This window comes from Seriola aureovittata, chromosome 2, assembly GCF_021018895.1.
Source record: "Seriola aureovittata isolate HTS-2021-v1 ecotype China chromosome 2, ASM2101889v1, whole genome shotgun sequence".
NCBI lineage: Eukaryota > Metazoa > Chordata > Actinopteri > Carangiformes > Carangidae > Seriola > Seriola aureovittata.
In genome coordinates this window covers 13634504-13650000 of record NC_079365.1, presented here as the reverse complement: position 1 = coordinate 13650000, position 15497 = coordinate 13634504, and the positions used below count along the sequence as shown (strand labels likewise).

At 41.5% G+C, this 15497-nt stretch overlaps 1 protein-coding gene across 3 annotated transcripts in view; it reads left to right on the top strand.

The window, feature by feature from the left end:
* The window catches only part of LOC130183449 (retinoic acid receptor gamma-A-like), a 42087-nt gene that overhangs the window by 20258 nt on the left and 6332 nt on the right, over positions 1-15497 (top strand). Inside the window, exon 1 of one of the 3 annotated variants that reach the window (XM_056398876.1) lies at positions 6491-7030. The exons of the other annotated variants lie outside the window; for them this stretch is intronic. Within the exon in view, the coding sequence (XP_056254851.1) occupies positions 6886-7030 (145 nt within the window). The 5' untranslated portion in view covers positions 6491-6885. Of the gene's footprint in view, positions 1-6490; positions 7031-15497 lie in introns of those variants that run through there. 3 annotated transcript variants of the gene reach the window in all.

Genomic DNA, 15497 nt, shown 5'->3' with positions numbered 1-15497 from the left:
ATAGTCAGACCTACAATGAGCTTTCTGATTCTAGTAAAATGTGGTTAAAAAAAATCATCATGAGGTTCAATCGGAGACAAAAAAAAAAATACTAATCCCACACTCGGCACATGACAAGATAGTGTGCCGAATGTGACCAGTCCTGTTGAAGAGAAGAGAAGAGAAGAGAAGAGAAAAAAAACAAAACATGGCCCTCTTTTATAATGTGCTGCTATTCATGGATGAAATCATTACATTAAAACACATAGAAACAAACTCCCTTAAAAGAGGGATGAGGCTTTTGGCAGTTGAAATTGTTTTTCATTTCAACTTTCAGAAGCATTGTGTGTTTAGAGACGGATAAAGTTCCCGTTTGGAGTCACAGGGGGCGCTACTGCCCTTCACTAGGAAGACACACTGAGAGAGTGCCTGTAAAAGTTTATAGAAAGACTGAATACATTGTGAAAGTGAAGTTGATTTAAAGAATGAAGGTCAACTCCGCCTCTGCTATAGTATACTACTATATGGTATATTATAATATTATTTCAGTTCATAAGATATATCTAGTATCCTGATAAAAGCCTTTACTCCTTTTCTTATATTTTCTCCTTTATTTCTCTGTTCTTCTCTTTAATGATGCTTCTTAGACATTACAGGGCCACAGCGCTATTTTACTGAACCTGCATTCTGCTACACCATTAGTTTCCTGTAATGTGAGTCTTGTAGCAGTTTCAAGTTATGCAAACTACAGTTGGACTTGCTATGAATTTGGATTGAATTAGAGAGAGAAATATTAACTCAGTGAGTTCCCAGTGATCAGAAAAAGTGTGTGTACTCTGCTCCAGTCATAGTCCTGCATCTGCAACAAGTAAATCTGACAGCATTATACATTGTTTATGTCGGTCTGTGGCCAGTGGAATCATTCAGAAAGAGAACAGAGGAAACAAGTAGCATTTTGTGATGATTAATATTTACTCCTGCAACAATTTTCACCTTTTAGAATATATTCTTTTGTCATCAATTGCCATTTTTGGCATAAATTAGGCAACTCGCTTAGTTTTCCTCACATGTCAGCATTTTTTATTTTTTGTTTTTTTTTTACTCCTGTTCACTGCAGGTTTTGCAGCTTTAGGACAAACATGCAGTAACCTGCAGCTTCAACTTATTAGCGTGTTTATATGAACCCTAACTATCCTCAGGTTAAGTTTACACGTGACACGCTGCAAGTTGAAGTCGTGTCCCAGACTAGCTGGAGCAGCTTGTATCCTTATTAATCCTTATATTGTGCACGGTCCAAATCAAACACTGTACGCAGAGACTTGTTTGTGGAGTCTCCCACATCCTGTAAGACTGACATCAGACTGAAATACCTGCCTAACACTCCCGTCAATTAGTGTGTAAGTGGATACAAGTGTGTGTGTGTGTGTGTGTGTGTGTGTGTGTGTGTGTGTGTGTGTGTGTGTGTGTGTGTGTGTGTGTGTGTGTGTGTTGGCTGAGCAGTTGTTATCTGCCGATCTCCAGTTAGTTCTTGGGCCCAACAAGAGGGAGCTCAGTAAGCCAGTAGCAGTAGCAGGTATATGATTATGATCTCCGACATGTTGCCTCTGGGACTTTTATATTTACATACACAGAGACAGAGACAGAAAGACATGAGAGGCAGCGTTGTGTCAGTCAGTACAGATGACAATGAAGTTGGTCACACGTAACAAAACAGACTGTCAGGGACTTACGGTTCAGGTTTATTTAGTAGTTGACATTTGAGGCCAAAGAGCAAGACAGATGATCAAACGTAGGATCATAGTTCCACTGCAGAACCACGTGACCATTTTTCATTTCTTGAGTTTGTAGTAATGAGATTATAAAGTAATTAAATGACTGAATTGGCAATACCACTTATCCTTTGACAGTCAGGGTGTCATAGAGTGTGTGTGTGTGTGTGTGTGTGTGTGTGTGTGTGTGTGTGTGTGTGTGTGTGTGTGTGTGTGTGTGTGTGTGTAAGATGAATCAGGCTTTTGTAACCAAGCTATTACACATTGAGCACAAAATCATGGTACTGTATCTGTGGTCTGTGGATCAACACGAGTGATTCAGCAACAACCAGATGCTGTGTTCCCGGAATCAGCACCTTCATTCTCAAAACTTCAAATTATCATTAGAAAGCGGAGTGGTCATTGTTCTGTTTCATTTGGATTTGGATCTCAGGATTGTACATCATTTCATTAAAAAAAAAGAGTTACTGAAGAAGGGAGAACGTGCTTTCTTGCTGACTGACAGTGAACTCTATAGTGATATAGTGACGTGACAGTTACTGTAGCTCACCTGTCACTCACAAACAGGACTTAAAGTTCACTAAGTACACTTGACTCCTGTCTCATAAGTGAAAGCTAACAGTCCCTCTGCGGATGGTTAAATACAAGTGGAGCAACAAAGCTAATGATGTAAGATAGCCCCTCTGTTTTAGCCTCTGGTTCACCAAAGTCCATTTTTAGGAAAAAAAAAAAAAAAAGAGCCCATTCCATTTTAGTGAAATGATTTTGTGGCAAAATTTGAGCTATTGATTCACTGATGAGACTGGAAAACTAAAGAAAAGACTGCCATCCTTTGGTGGGAAGTTTAACTTCTATTGCACTGCCGACCACACCTAGCGTGATGGATAGGACAGTGATGCCAGAGAGCACTGACCACACCCTGAGTACACTTCTACATCACCATGGTGAGAATTTCAACCACTGGGAGTCTGCAAACACGAGATATTTGTGTAGAGTTAAGTTTCTCTTTGATGCCAGTTTAATTTAAACGAAGCAACTGTGAGCTCACTTAAATATAATGGGAGGGACTTACAGATTTTCACTTCTTGTCTGGTAGTTTGTTCACTTCAGATCACAATGTGCGAAAGGAGCTCACACATTTATCCATCAGCTATATTTAAAAAAAAAAGAAAAAAAAGAAAAAGATTTTATGAACTCCCTCAGGTGTGTCAAGACTTCCCTTATGTGAAGTGATAGTTAGTTGTAGCTGCCAGCCAGTGAAGGGTTCCTCTGCTGAGTATTTTCATTGAGGAAGAAACCATGTAATTAATGAGCACATTTTATTTAACCGTCAAGGAAAGCTAAAGTAAATTACTTATCTCTCATTAGTGCAAAGTGAACAAAATTATACAAAATTACAGTGGAAGTTAAAGTGGGATTTGCTAATTGATTCAAACCGGGTCCTAATCAGCGTCAGTGGAAGACTGGACTTTGTTCCCTGATGAGATGAAACTCGAAGCATCCCTGGACTTGAAATTAGCGGATATCCACATGAAACGCTCCGTGCTGTGTATTGAGTCATACAGTTATTTCTCTCTTCTTTTCCTAATAGCAGTGGGAATTAGTGGAAACACACAGGGAACTCTTTTCAGTGAAAGCTTTTCTGCCCAGTGCTTCCTGGAATTAGTGTAAATACATGATACAATCTCTGGATTCTCTTAGTAAAGTAAATATTTCTCTCATTTTTTTGGAAATAATGATTTCTTTTTCTTTTTTTCTTTTCTTTTCTTTCCTTCATGACCTTAATTGTCTTCATCTAAATTATTATTTTTTTGTTATGAAAAGGAAGAAATCTCACTGTGGTCCTATCACAAAGAAGTGTATTTTTCCACAATGAACACAATGTCCTTTCGTAATTTCTCTACTTGTCACATCTTGTTCTTTGTAATGTATTGAGAGAGTGTGTGTGTGTCTGTGTGTGTGTGTGTGTGTGTGTGTGTGTGTGTGTGTGTGTGTGGTGTGATATTAGTAACTTGAACCTAAAGGCACAGAGTGAGGCTTGTGTGTTTTTCTTTGTGTCTGTCATCACATGCACTCTGTTTAAGCACATACACACATTACGAACACACACACACACACACACACACACACACACACACACAGAAACACACACATTTCCACTGCCACTCTGTAGGCTGCACATTCCAACACCCATGAATATCACAAACCAGCAGTCTTGCACTCCTTGCCTCACATTTGTGACTATATTTGTGCGCTTGCTGATGACCGCAATGAGACTTTGTGCAAATATCTGCGGCCGAGCTGGAGGAGCTGCTGCTGGAGACACAGACAGAGAAAGAAAAGAGGGGCCATTGTTCAGCTCAGTGTGTTTGTGTCAGACATGAAGACAGGATGAATAGCTGAAGAACCTGATAGTGAATAGTTGTAATGTGACTCGCTCTTCTTACAGGTTGTGTTTGTGAGTGTGTGTGTGTGTGTGTGTGTGTGTGTGTGTGTGTGTGTGTGTGTGTGTGTGTGTGTGTGAGAGAGAGAGAGAGAGAAGGGGAAAGGGACGCAGCTTGACTGGGGAGTCCCGTGTTTTAAGTTTCAAAGGCAGGGAGCTGCATTTGCCCAACTAAAAGAACGGGAGAGAGCTTACGTTTTGTTAAAAAGTGAAGGAAAATGAGACATATTGTTTTTCTTCTTCTTCTTCCCCCCCCCCCCCCCCCCCCCCCCACCACCCCCACCCCCCCTGCATTTGTGTGTCTCTTTCCTCAAAGCAGCAACAGGGGGCAGGGTGCTGCGAGGCAGGGAGGGTAATTGTCTCAAGGTGTGGAGAGAGCTCAGCAGGCTGATATTGTGCAGCTCTGCTCCCTGCAGTGTGTCATTGTAGTGTGTGTGTGTGTGTGTGTGTGTGTGTGAGAGAGAGAGAGAGAGAGAGAGAGAGAGAGAGACAGAGTGCCTGCCAGGATGGTGAAAGACAGGTAAAAACTCTAGTCACAGACCAAGAAGAGGAGGGGGCTTTCAAAAAGAGAACTCGAAAAATGTGTTAAAAAAAAAAAAAGCAGGAAGAATAAGTCCTATTATCCTCCAAATAATAATGGGAAAAAATGAAATGGATTCAGGGGGTTGGGGGAAATATTAACAAACAAACAAACAAACAAAAGGAGAAAAACAAAATAGAGAATTATAATGCAGTATGAAGTGTATGAAGCCACAGGCAGGACAAGTTGGGAAGTCAGTGTGTATGTGTGTGTGTGTGTGTGTGTGTGTGTGTGTGTGAAGGGGGGTGTTAGAGCCCCAGTGGGGGTTTCTTCCAGAGTTCATCCCTCTTGAACGAGGGAAGGAAAGGGAGGAGGTGAGGCTGTCTCGTATACAAACTATCCAGACTCCAGGCCAGTGTGGTTCGCCCGCAGCGGAGTTGCACTTCAGTGTGACTGCACTGTGAGTCCAATGAGCTCCAGGAGGGAACATAACTGAATCCATTTGAACTGAATTGAAGGAATTGAATTAGATAGCCACAAATGCCAAGAACGAATGGAAAAGGACAGAAGAGAAAGCTTCAAGAGACAAATAAAACTTCATGTGGTAGAAATGGACGGATGTTAAGCACCCTCTCTCTTCTGTTCTGGATCACTTTATATTATCGGCCTCTAAATTTCTAATAACTTCCTATTAATCATTCATTTCTTTGGAAGCGTCCTGGAAAGAACTAATTTAGCACCAATATAGGTCAACGCTGACAGCGTTCAGTTGCTGCACTTACAATTCTTTAATTCCAGTTAGGTGCCAGCAGGTCAGGGAAACTTGAAATGTGTCTACACACAAGCATATAATTCAACACATATATAAAGTTTCCGATAATAATTGAATAACGAATTCATGTTTATTTGGGTTTAAAGAGGTCAGTTCTTTGAAGGTAATGTGTATCTGTAAATCAGCAGCTCCTTATAAACTCAGCACAACTAACTCATGTAGTTTTACATAGTTCTTATTTTGGAAACTGAAATTATCAGAGAATAATGGTCTAGTGAAATAAAGCATGACCCGCTTTTCTTTGTTTTTTTTGGTGGTTTTCTTTTTCTGTTCTTTTGTACTTATTAATACACTGTTTCATTGTTTGTTTATATGCACTTATGGGAATAATAATTAATTTAAATCGTATTTATTTTAGGGGAAATTGCATGAGCTGTGTGTGTGCGTGTGTGTGTGTGTGTGTGCGTGTGCGTGTGCAGATGTGTTCATGTGGTCACTTCAAGGAAGCACTCAATCCTACTTTCCCTGTGCAGAAACCCTCAGGAGAGCATCCGTTTACAGTGAAAGCTGGACAAATTAGCAAATGACACCTTTACTAAACTGCCGCTCTCTCAGCACCTTTCCTTCTCGCTCCCAACAGACTCTGCGAGGTGGGAGTTTTTTGTTTTTTCGCTAAATGTGGCAGAGTTGTACTGTTTGGGAGAGCGGCTATTTGTTTCCTTCCTGTGGCAGAACAAGAAGAACATTAATACTGAAAAAAAAGAGAAAGGAGAAAGATTAAAGGGAGGGAGTTTAGGGGAGGTGAGGACTGTTTGTTTTCATTTGCTGAATATGAAATATGAAGAGGCGAGTTGGAAAACTTGAAGGATAAAAGAGGGAGGGAGAGAAAGTTTGTTGAATGGCCAATCAAAAAGCAAGTACACACCCCCCCACTCGGGCTGCGTGTCCCTCCCTCTTCTTCTTCTTCCTCGACCCCACCTCCTTTCTGTCTGCTGAGAGACCATGCAGATAGTTGGCTGCGTCTGTGCTGGAGTGTGAGAGGCCCAGAGAGCCGGCGAGAGGGGAAGGGAAGATCAGTTACAGCAGGCAGGCAAGCAAGTGATCTGGGAACAGAGAGAGTGTAAAAGTAGTTTGAGTTGTAGAACAGAAACAAGGCAAAAAAAAAATACAGGGTTTTATCTGTCCAGAGGACTTAGTTTGGAAGGGACAGGTCAGGCGGGCAGGGGGCAGTGGCAGTGGCAAAGACAGACAGACAGACAGGGAACACCTGGACCAAGCAGGGCATTGAGTTACTTTTGAGTAACAGGAAGCGTTCTCTGAGTTTTTACAGCCACTCTCTCTTAGCTCAGCTGCAGAACAATAGCAGAGGTCTGCAGTTGTGTAGCTGTGATTAGAAAGGAGCATGTTTGACTGTATGGAAGCTCTGGGGCTGGCCCCGCGGCCCCTCTTTGATGTGTCCGGACAAGGCTCCTGCATGCTAGGAAAGGCCACCCCTTACTTCTCCGGCCTGGACCCCTTCGCCTGGGCCGGGACAAGCAGCATTCAGTGTGAGTACTCCTGTCCATCAGCCTGCAAACTATAGCAGCTGTGTGTTAGTGTGTGTGTGTGTGTTCTTATCAGAGTCCCAGTTTTGTTATCATAGAGCTCTCTCCACAGGAAGAGTCAGATTCCTTTCGATTCTATGTCCCATTCTCACCCTGCAGTTTGTTTGTTTATGTGCTTAGTGTGCTTTTGTGAGTGTGAGTGAGTGAGTTGGGGAGTGCATATTTATACACTGTGGTGTTTGTTTTCTTTATGAATGACTTCACATGATTGACAGCACGTTTAAACAATGCGGGACCTGACCCGACGATGTGTCCAGAAAACAACAACCACCAGCGTCCAAACAGAAACAGCACTGACAGATTGAAGGCAAATGGGCCTGGAAATCACACGGTTGTGATTTGGCCAGTAAACTCAAACACAGAGCCACAGGTAGTTAGAAACAAAGAGTTTACAAGAGATGAATAAAAATACTAATGGACTGGATTTTATAGTAATCTTTTAACTTTTATACATATGTGATTTGTGTTACTCTTTATGCAGGAGGTTACTCAACGCTAGAACCCACTTTAGCAATATTCTTCAGGAAAAATGAGAAGGAAATTAATTGTTAAAAGATAGAAGTATGACTCACTTGACTGTTTCCTAACTGCACCAGCTAGATATTCTTTTCACAGTTCATCAAAAGACTTGCACAGCACAGATATTGCATCAGGTATTAAAATGCAGTGTTGAAAAAACCTCAACTGCCACACAGAATCAGTCACAGAGACAAACACTGCAGAGATAAATGAGAAAAATACACTCTATCTGGCAAAATAATAAGTAGACCTTTTGTTATTGTCATGGAGTCCACTTTCAGACTCTATGATTACACTTGGCTTTGTGGCCTGGAAAATCAAACATTGACTCTATCTATCTATAGAAACTGACTTGCTGAAGTCTATTCATGTGTGTCACCCAAGTGAGCGCACAATTTTTATTTTACAAAAACGACTTTGCTCATACTGCAAACGGTTTGGGACGTCCCCATTGAGCACCTTGAGTCTATTTATCTTAGTAATTATTTAGATACCGGGGCATCAAGCACTGTCAGGTCCACAGTGCTCTCTAATGATGATGCATGAGCAGTCAGGATGACAAACACCACAGCAGGGCCTGTCTCAACTCGCTAAGGAGCTTCGCCAGATGCCAGGCTGAAAGACAAACGTCCACAAATGGTCATTCATCATGTTTTCTTTATATAAAAATCAGCTTAGTTTCTTTTCTTTTAGCTGTGGAGGTTGCAGGTCCAGGATCAGCCAAGAAAATACATGTATACAGATTTTTTCTTTCTGCATTATAAGACAGAACCAAAAACATATTCACTGACTGACCAGAGGGGTTTTGTGGGGTGGGAGGGGGTGTGGGGGGGGGGGGGGGGGTCTGAGCCCTCTTTGTTTCTGAATAACCTGTTAACATTAATGAACAGTAACATACAAAGAGGTGTTACTCGCATCTGACCTTCATACCTTTATTTTATTTTTTTTTTGACTCAACCGATCTTTGTTGAACATAAGGCTCAACTGGCAGGTTGCAGAACCCACTGCTTAATTGATTACTCAATCGACAGAATAATAAACAACAACTACTTTATTAATCAATTAATCATTCGAGTCATTTTTCAAGCAAAAAGTCAAATTTTTCTCAGACTACAGCTTCTCCTATCTGACTTTCTCATTTTCTCACCAAACATTTTGGGGGGTTTGGTTGAGCAAAACAAGACGTTAGAAGATGTATGAGAAAATAATAGGCAGAGCAGTCCTTGAAACAGCTGCACATTTTTTTGTGTTCTGATTCAGTTATTCACCAAATGATGAATTTTCCTATTACACTATAATAGTATATTTATTTCCCATTTAACTCATTCAATTCAAGATTTTACATTTCCTGTCATTTCAGTTTGACTAAGGGCCTACATAAATAGACAATATTGTGGTTAAGCTCTTGAGTCTTGGTTATTTGCCACTGTACAAATTGAAGCAAATAACATCAACTTTACCAGCTTTCTTTTATTTTGCCCCTCGTGGAAAAATAAATCTGCACTAACCCTTTGACATTGAAAACCTTTTGGTTTATTGTCCAAACCAAAACTGCATCTGCTGAACTGACACCAGCAGGATTATGACTGTAGTGAAAACATGATCCCATAAACTGTTGCATAGTTGAACATGAGCCCTCACTGGAAAGTGAAGTACAATGATAAGTTTGCTTTTTCAGCAGTGAACATGTTTCATGTGAAGATGGTGAATTCCTGACAGCATTTTGGCCTCTGTGTCTTTTTGACACGCTCTTTCTCTCCTTGTCTTAAAAGGGGGGGGGGGGGTCATCTTTTCCTGTGTTTTTTATGTGAGGCAGTTCAGCACCTCTCTGCCGTCCTTTGTTTCAACGTCAGGAGGCATTAAAGGGAGCAGGGACATGCCAAAGTCTGTCCGCTCTCTGTCACGCAGCCTCTTCTGCAGTGGGGGAGAGTTTCTCCTCTGTGTGACATTTGTTTTCCTCCTCTTTTGAAGATCCCCTCTTCCTACACTTCATCTCCCCTTCCAATGGTGTGTATCAGTGTGTGTGTGTGCGTGTGTGTGTGTGTGTTCCCTCAGAGCAGTAATGTGTAGTGGTTATTCTTTGCTCACACATGGCTCAGCTTACATGCCTTGTGTTGTGTAACCAAGAGCTTTTAATGATACAATTACAATTACAAAAGGTCAATTAAGAGATTAGGTGGTGCGTAGGGGCATGGGCCGTTAAAAGAGGCCAACGCCGAGTGGAGGGATGACACCAACTCTTGGTGTCACAGGCCTTGAGGGGAAATGCTCTCCCCTTCATTCAGTGATAATCTGCTTCTTCTTCTGGCACCCTCTTCTCTTTAAATGGCTTCTTCAAAGCCAGTTTAACAATGGGTCATCATATCATCACACAGGAGGAGAACAGCTCATATAATACAATGGGGAAACACTGTTACTGCCAATAGCTGATAAAGAAAGAAGATTTGTGCCTTTTGAATGAGATAAAAACATGAGTAGTTTCAGAGGTTTCATCTGTATGTTGCATTTCTTGGAGCAGAGGGGGCTCAGATAACTATTTTGGCTCTACCTGCACCAGTATCATTAGTCTCTCATAAAACGTACAAATCTGTGTCACTAGGTTATGAATTACTCGCTGGCAGAGCCGCTCGACAGAGCATCTGGATGCCTGTGGGGCTGTCTCTCCCTAACACTGTCACTGTCTCAGGACCTGTGAGAAAGAAACTCCAAACAACAACCTCTGCAGACCTGGAAATTCAAGTTCAGTGTGTGTGTGTGTGTGTGTGTGTGTGTGTGTGTGTGTGTGTGTGTGTGTGTGTGTGTGTGTGTGTGTATGACCTTCTCTACAAAAGCAGAATCTTATAGCTGCAATAAAACTGCTTTGTCCATCCCTGTGTACAACACAATAACAGTTTAATAATAACCTGATTAAGGCAATTGTTATAGCCATAATGAGAAAGAAAGTGCGATGCTATGTGTTCTGGAAAATGATTGTCTTTAGATGCTTTAGATGCTCAGTGACTCTCAGCTGGACTTAACTAGTCTGTGGAGCAAGGAGGAGAAAAGATTGGATCTTGTGAGGCTGTAACTTTTTGTTTTTCACAGTAAACATTTGAAATGTAGTGTATTACCAGCTTCTGAAGAATCATTTTAAACTCCTTTATTTTACACAGACTTAAACTCAGTTGTGGTAAATTTTGAAGAAAAGAAAAGAGTGCGGCGACAGCAGTACTCTGAATTATTACCATTACCAGCTTCTCTTACTTGAAGTAATCACATTAACAGATCTAGATTGCACGTATTTAACTGCAAATGTCTCCTGGAATTTCCTTTTGTGGGAGAATGTGCCAGAGAGTGAAAAGCCTTTTCATCAAAAATGAGCACCAGCTAAATTTCAGTTTAATCAAATTTCCTTCTTTTTATCAGCATCAATATGATGTTTCCTGTAGACTGCCACATGCCCCACACTCTGGCCATAAACAACATTATCACACAAATCATGTTTTGTCAGACTATTAAATTGTCGTGAATCATGCAACACTGTAATCAAATTATTACTCTAATCTGGTTATTTGTAGTAATCAGGTTACAGTTTGCATGTTAATATATAGCAGTTACCTTTGACTCATCTGCTGGGAATGTGCGTAACAAATACGGCAGGTTACGGGTAATTGATTAGTCAACCTGACTGAGCTCAATTTCAAATACAAAATGATTAAAGTGGGATATTTTGCAATCACAGTGCTATTGTGAAAGCTGCAGGAACGGAGCCAGTCCCAGGCTGCTGATTGGTGAATGTCCCCGAGTGAAACAGCCTGAAACCAACATCTTGTGAGGTTCAGCGGGTCGTGTTCGGACTTGTCTCCGATTGCGGCGTCGCAGCTTCCAGCCATGTCTCCACCACACCACATTAACTTTGGCTGAGTTTGGCCTTTGATGATTCTGAGATGTTAGTGTGTCTTATGAACTATTTGTCAAATACCCTACAGTGTGCTGATTTTGCACACACTAGTGATGAAACTGTTGTTCAGCTGACAAAACATGTTTTTAAAAAGTCACTTTCAAAAATTTAAGTAAAAAAAAAAAGCACAACTAGACAATTGAGCTCTTTCTTATACAGTAAATCATGAGATTAAACTTTTAATTAATACGATTACCAATTTATTTTCATGCCAAAAAGCTTTTCATCTAACAAAGTAGAATCCAGAGGTTTATTGCACAGGATGTGTTTGAGGAGCCACGTTGGCTCCATGTTGGTGTTATATTGAAGGCGCCTGGTTTGGAGGTGGAAGCTGATACTGACGCTCCATTATCAAAAAAAGGGAAAAAATAGAAACCTGGGTTTATTCTGTGTTTTAAAAAAGAAAGGGTGCATTGTATGTGTGATGGTGAATGGGAAGGACAAACCCAGATTTAACAACCTGGCCCATAAACACACCCTCCCCCATGCTCTGCAGACAAAGCTAAACTCCATGACCATGGGGGAAAAAAACAAAATGTAACATGAATGTAGTTTTCCAGCAAACATCACACACGGTCAAGCTCCAGAGTGTTGTTGACTATTTATTTTGATCATGGCCCAAAATGTCTTCAGTTTCATCTGAAACTCGAGGACTGTTATAAGAGTTTGAGGACCAGTCCAGGATATCTGTTTTTCTAAGTGAACTTGTGTGTGTGTGTGTGTGTGTGTGTCCCTCCTTTTTATGTTGTGTTTGGTGCTGCTGTTTTTATGGAGCCATCTCCTGGACAGTAGCCTGGTCTTCACAGCCTTTCCTTTAAAAGGCGCTGCCAGTGACAGGAAGGGCTCCTCCTCCCAGAGGAGATGGGTTGGGGGTGGGGGTTGGGGGGGGGGGGGGGGGGTACTGGTATTGAACGTAGAACAGCTGATGAAAGGGATTGTCACTCAGGTCTCCCCCATCTCCTCCCTGCTGTCGTGGTAATTACTCACTCAGCATATTTTAGGTTGAAACTCTCCCCCACTGTTTATCTGCTCATGAATTTCAACTTAGTACAGTAACAATAAAATATACATGAATCATCCATTTGATAATGTGAAATACAGACCATGCCATGAAAGCATTTTTTTTTTTACTAGTTGCATTGACTTTGCCCTTTGAAATGAACTTCAGCATGACATTTTTGTGTTATGACCATTCGATCATGAAGGACACTTATTCCACTGTTTTCCTCCCCCTCTCTCCTCACCAAGTTTGTTCCTGCGAGTGTTGCTGCATTCAAAGTCACACTGAAAACCATCGTACGCTGTCCACTCGACCCATGGTCCCATGCAGCAGCCCACACACACATATTCACATGCGCACGCACATTCCACAGCGTGCTGCTGAAAGTTTAGTGAGGCAAGAGGCAAGTTATGTAAAAACTGAATTTGCCATCCATTTCATTTATGGGTCCTTGTGAAGGAAACAGGAGTCAGAATTTTGCAGCATTTTCACATTTAACCGAATCACGAGTATCAAATCAAATTTCTGAGAACGGATGAAGGATTAATGAAGCTATAGTTTTGTCTCTATTGAACTCTTTGTTCTCAGCATTACCCTCCTCTACCCCGTAGTGTGAGGCTCTGTGGAGCCCCGCAGGCCAAAGTCTAGTTCAATGAGATGTGTAATGTTGGCAGGTTGAGCCCAGCTATAGGCCATATGTCACACTGAGTCGTCCACACTGCCCCTCCAAGAGGAGTGGAAAGACCTTCAACATCAGTGTAAAACAAACCACATGCTCACTCTGTTTGTGTGTTTGTGTACCATAGGTTTATTCAGGCTATAAACTGTAGTCACCGTTTTTTTCATCCTCATGTATTTGTTCATACAGACTGACGGATCGGTTCTGTGCTGTTGAAACAGCAGCTTTCGCAGAGTTTAGAGGACTGACACTTTGGTCCCTTTGAGTTTCAAGACGCTCGGGCATCAGAGCTGATAAAGGAAGGTTTCTGCTTTCAGAGGGGCGTCTGTTGTCTAAACAGGGATGTGCTGATCTGACAACAAACACTGAGTGAATGGAAGAGGAGGAATGTGGGACAGACACAGAAACAGAGGAGATCAGGTGAGGTAGTAATAGGAAATACAGTTCTAGCCTATTGTACAGGTGGTATGACCTATAACTGCAGTTTCTTGTAGCTAAACTGTAAGAAGATCAGGTTCAAATTTTAGGAAAAGGGGGGGAAATGGGCCTTCCAGGGTGGAAAATTCATCATATGACGGATTAGATTTATAGTTTAGATTGCATGTGAAGCGCTGCATAGTAGACGAATCAAGGTAGCTGATGAGGCTGATTCACACACGTCATCTGGTCTCTCCTGTCCATTAGCAGCGTGCTGATTGATGTTGTGACACGCTAAGGGGTGAGCTGTAAGTTAAGAAGAGGGAGGTATTTTTTTTCCGGGCTGAGGCGCTGAGGCTGAGCTCAGTTCAGGGTGATGACAGCTGCTGACAGTTTTTGGCTCCTCTCCTTCTTTCTCCACGCCAGGTAAAGTCCCCTCCTCCTCTTCTCTCTCTCTCTCTCTCTCTCTCTCCCTCTCGCTCTCTCTCTGCCCTCAGCCAAGTGTCTCTCACCCCGTCTTTCTCTCCCTCATGCTTCTCTTGAGTCACAATCCCTCCTCGCCCTCACCCTCAGACGGTGTCAGTCACTACCTCTTTCCTGGCGCCAGATGCAGCTTCTCCGTTTCAGTGAGAGCTACTTTGCCACTTGTTCTCTCAGGGCCGCTTTTACATTGTCAGTGTTACTATATAAACAGAAAACAATGATCAGGTTACAGTGCCACTCATTCAGGTCCATCCGCTTTCACTATATACCATTCACACCTGGGCCCTAATGCCCCAAAACTGACTAATAGTATTTAGCCTCTGCTCATCAAGCAGCTTTTTGTTTACTCATAAATCTGTGTGGGAAACCTGATACTTTCTCGAGCATACCTGGAATAATTTCAACTCACTTCTTGTCAGAGTGTGCTGCATGTTTTTTGCAGCTCCTTGTGGAGAAAGAGTGTTTGAAATAGGCAGGCATGACTCTGAGCAACATTGTTTTTCGTTAACTATTTGCTCCATAAAATGTTTTTTTTTTTTTAAAGAGAAAAATGCCAGTTTCAGTTTCCCTGAAGACCAAGATACAGTGTTCATAATGATGATTTATGTCTGATTTATTCAAAGATATTCAGATTACTATCACATAAGACAAAGAGAAAGCCTCACTGAAAGAAGCTGGAAGCTTGTAGCTCGATGCGTTTTTTTCATCATAATGCTACACCACTGTTGCTCCCGTTGCTGTTCATTTCTGGCTGTTTTTTTTTCTCTCTTGTTGGAAACAATTGTGTCTTTAGTTAGTATTTAATATTTAAGAAAATTCAGACACGTGTAAACATTGAGAAATTCAGGATGTGCTTACTGTTTGGCTCTGGAGCGTTGTTATGAAGTGCAGAAATCCCTGATTGTTAAATGTCGTGTATTGTGAAATGCCACTGCTGGGAGGGAAAAGCATTTATCATAAAGCAAAATAAAGAGGTCAGCAGTTTTTTGTTTTTTTTTCACAACACATTAAGCAACACTGGCTGTGCCACCAGAGTGCCAGTTATTTGCCGTTAAATGAGGGTGTGAAATAAAAGGAACAATTTAGTGTGAATGTCAGCACAATCCATCTATGTTTCAAGTTACAGGGTTTTTAAAGAAAGCCTGAAAATCTATATTTGCTGCGCACAAGTTAGGAATGACATCAGCACTGTTCAAGCTCACAGAGGGGCTTTAAAACAACAAGAGAAACGATCAAATTAATGCACACGTGTCATTAAAAAAAAATGAATGGCTGGTGGTGTGCAGTGATCCAAGGTTGGTGTGTTTTGTATTTCCATGTGAGATATGCTCACTGAGAGAAAGAGTGTCTCCAGTGAGTCATATACATTCTT